Source organism: Centruroides sculpturatus, unplaced genomic scaffold (assembly GCF_000671375.1).
Source record: "Centruroides sculpturatus isolate CEXI.00-Female unplaced genomic scaffold, Cexi_2.0 scaffold752, whole genome shotgun sequence".
In the NCBI taxonomy this organism is placed as follows: Eukaryota; Metazoa; Arthropoda; class Arachnida; order Scorpiones; family Buthidae; genus Centruroides; species Centruroides sculpturatus.
Window position 1 is genome coordinate 372,020 of NW_019384965.1, and position 2,630 is coordinate 374,649.

General features: G+C 35.6%; 1 protein-coding gene across 1 annotated transcript in view; it reads left to right on the plus strand.

Moving 5' to 3' along the window:
* LOC111632499 overlaps nt 1-2,286 on the plus strand; it is an 11,719-nt gene extending 9,433 nt beyond the window's left edge. The window contains exon 3 of the mRNA XM_023376925.1: nt 1,972-2,286. Within this exon, the coding sequence (XP_023232693.1) occupies nt 1,972-2,286 (315 nt within the window). The remainder of the gene's footprint in view (nt 1-1,971) is intronic.
* Nucleotides 2,287-2,630: the final 344 nt, after the last annotated feature.

Below are 2,630 nucleotides of genomic sequence, written 5' to 3' on the forward strand. Positions count from 1 at the left end.
TATATATATATATATTAGAGGAGCAAACAACAATGATATTTTATCCAAAATTAAATTTCTTTTTAATTATGTAAATTAATAAAAATCATCCAACTATCTTCTTTGTTATTTGATAGATCAGTTGGAATTATCAATATAATGGCATCTCATATTTCAAACAACTAATTTTAAATGATTCAGAGTTTGAATGCTAAATTTGACAAAAATTCACTTTGGAGTATGAATTATGTTTTCAAGTACGATCTGCATGCTCAGCAAAAAAATACACTTGAAGTGAAAACACAATCTCTTGTGCATCCAAGTCAACTCTTGCATTACTCTTGTATACCGTATTTTCAATTTATTTTTTACTTTACTTTTGGTGTGTGGTTATACAGTAGAGCATCGATTATCCGAATACCGATCGACTGAAACATCAGTTAACTGAAAGCATTCCAGTCAGCAAATTCAAATTTCTGCTAGTGCTGCGGTGATGCAATATTTGTCTATGTCTTGGGCTACTCCAATATTAATTTTGTTGGTGTGCATGTTTTAGCTGGCAGCACTGGCATGACCATGAGAGGGTACTTAATGACACACCAGTATTTGAACAAGGCTTTTTATTCCCATCATGAGTGGTGAGTTTTGCTTGTTTTGTTTAGTGTTTTTCTGAGGACTGTGTATCAGGATGTGTGTCATGCTGAATCGGAATCCATTTCCACTGGGGACATTAATTTTGGATCTATGAATTCCACACTTGTAACAGATTGTGCTGTAGTTATTGTACCACTCACAATGGTGACTAAACGTAAACGCATTATTCTCAGTGTTTCCGATAAACTTAAATAATAGATCAATTGAAGAGTGGTGCTAGTGGATCAAGCTTAGCTTGGGAATGCGGAGTTGAAAATGCCACAATATCGGGCATTAAAGAGTGATGCCATTAAAAAATTTGCAAGTGTACTTGACAGTGAAGAAGGAAGTTTGCACAGAAAAATTATGAAAATGGCAGAAAACCAGGATTTGGACATTGCAGTTTTCACATGGTTCATGCAGGTACGTAGCCAAAGACAACCAATAAGTGGCCCTTTGATTTGTGAAAAAGCTCTTGAAATGAACAAGAAACTAGGGAGTAATGCTGATTTTAAAGCAACTACTGGTTGGCTTATGCATTTCAAATCTAGGCATGGAATTAGGGAAATGGACATCCAGGGTGAATATGTCAGCTGATATGGAATCAGCTGAACATTTGAAAGTGTCATTTAAAAACATGATTGATAAGGAGGGCTACAAAAAAACCAATGTGTACAACGCAGACTGGTTTGTACTAGAAGAAAATGTCAATAAAAACCCTAGTTTCTAAGAATGAAATGTCAGCACCTGGTTTTAAGGCAAGCAAATCACATATCACAGTTATGGTATGAGGAAATGTTACCGGAACACACTGGCTACCTTTGCTAATCGCAGGAAAGTCTAAAAATCAGTGGTGCTTTAAAGGAATAAAAAAATTGCCAGTCACCTACAAAAATCAAAAGAATTCATGGATGGATACAGCCATTTTTATAGAATGGTATGACACTGCATTTATCCCTTAAGTCAAAAAGCATTAGTTTAAAACTGGGAATTCTGGAAATGTTTTGTTGTTGATTGACAACATCCCAAGTCATCCCTCAAACATTTCACTGGAAAGAGAAAACAGAAAGATTGAAGTTGTTTTCTTGCCTCCCAACGTTACTTCAGTCCTCCAACCAATCAATGACCCTCTGGTCCATTTGCATATCGTAATAATCGGGGAAGAATGTGAAAAAACAATTCAGCAAGTGCACTCTTAAAGGATGCTATGTACATGGCAGCAGAAGCTTGGGCTACTGTAAAGGACACTAGCAACAACTTGGAATAAGCTCCTACCATCAGAGGAGTCTATCGCTGCACCTGAAGAGCCACCAAACAGCCAATTTGTATCATAACTGTTTGTGTTAATTAAAGAATTAGCACAAACAGTTGGATCTGGATTTGAAGAATTGCGACAAGGAAAACATTCAAGACTGGTTTGAGTGTGATGTCGATGACCCTGGCTATCAGGTATTGTGGGACGATGAAATCATTGTCAGTGTCACCAACAACCAAGACCCTTGCGACGATGAGGAAGAGCCTAACGACAATGACTGTGCTGAAAACGGATCATCCAGTGAGGAAGCTTTTCACTGCCTTGAGATGGCTATGAAGTGGTTAGAACAGCAAGAAGAATGTGATGCTATCCAATTGCTGTCTTTAAAATGTGTGCGAGATTTAGAGGCAAAAAAATGAGTCTCAGCTATGAAGCAAAAGACAATTTTGGACTTCTTTTCCTAAATTTTTATGTAATGTATGTAACTCGTTTCTGCATCGGAATGTTTTTGATACTAGATTAACTTCTGAAATATAATTTTTTTTGTTTTTATATTTTTCAATATATTTATTTTGTTTGTGCAAAATAAAGAAATAATTTTTAACGATACAATAACCACAATTATTAAAAAAAAAAAAAAAAAATGTTGTTAGGCTTAACATCAACGAAAATTCAACCCGAAGCGACATGCAATGGAGAAAAATTTCAACATGGGATAGATTAATATATTTTTTGTACATGATCATTTATCTGAACAACCCCA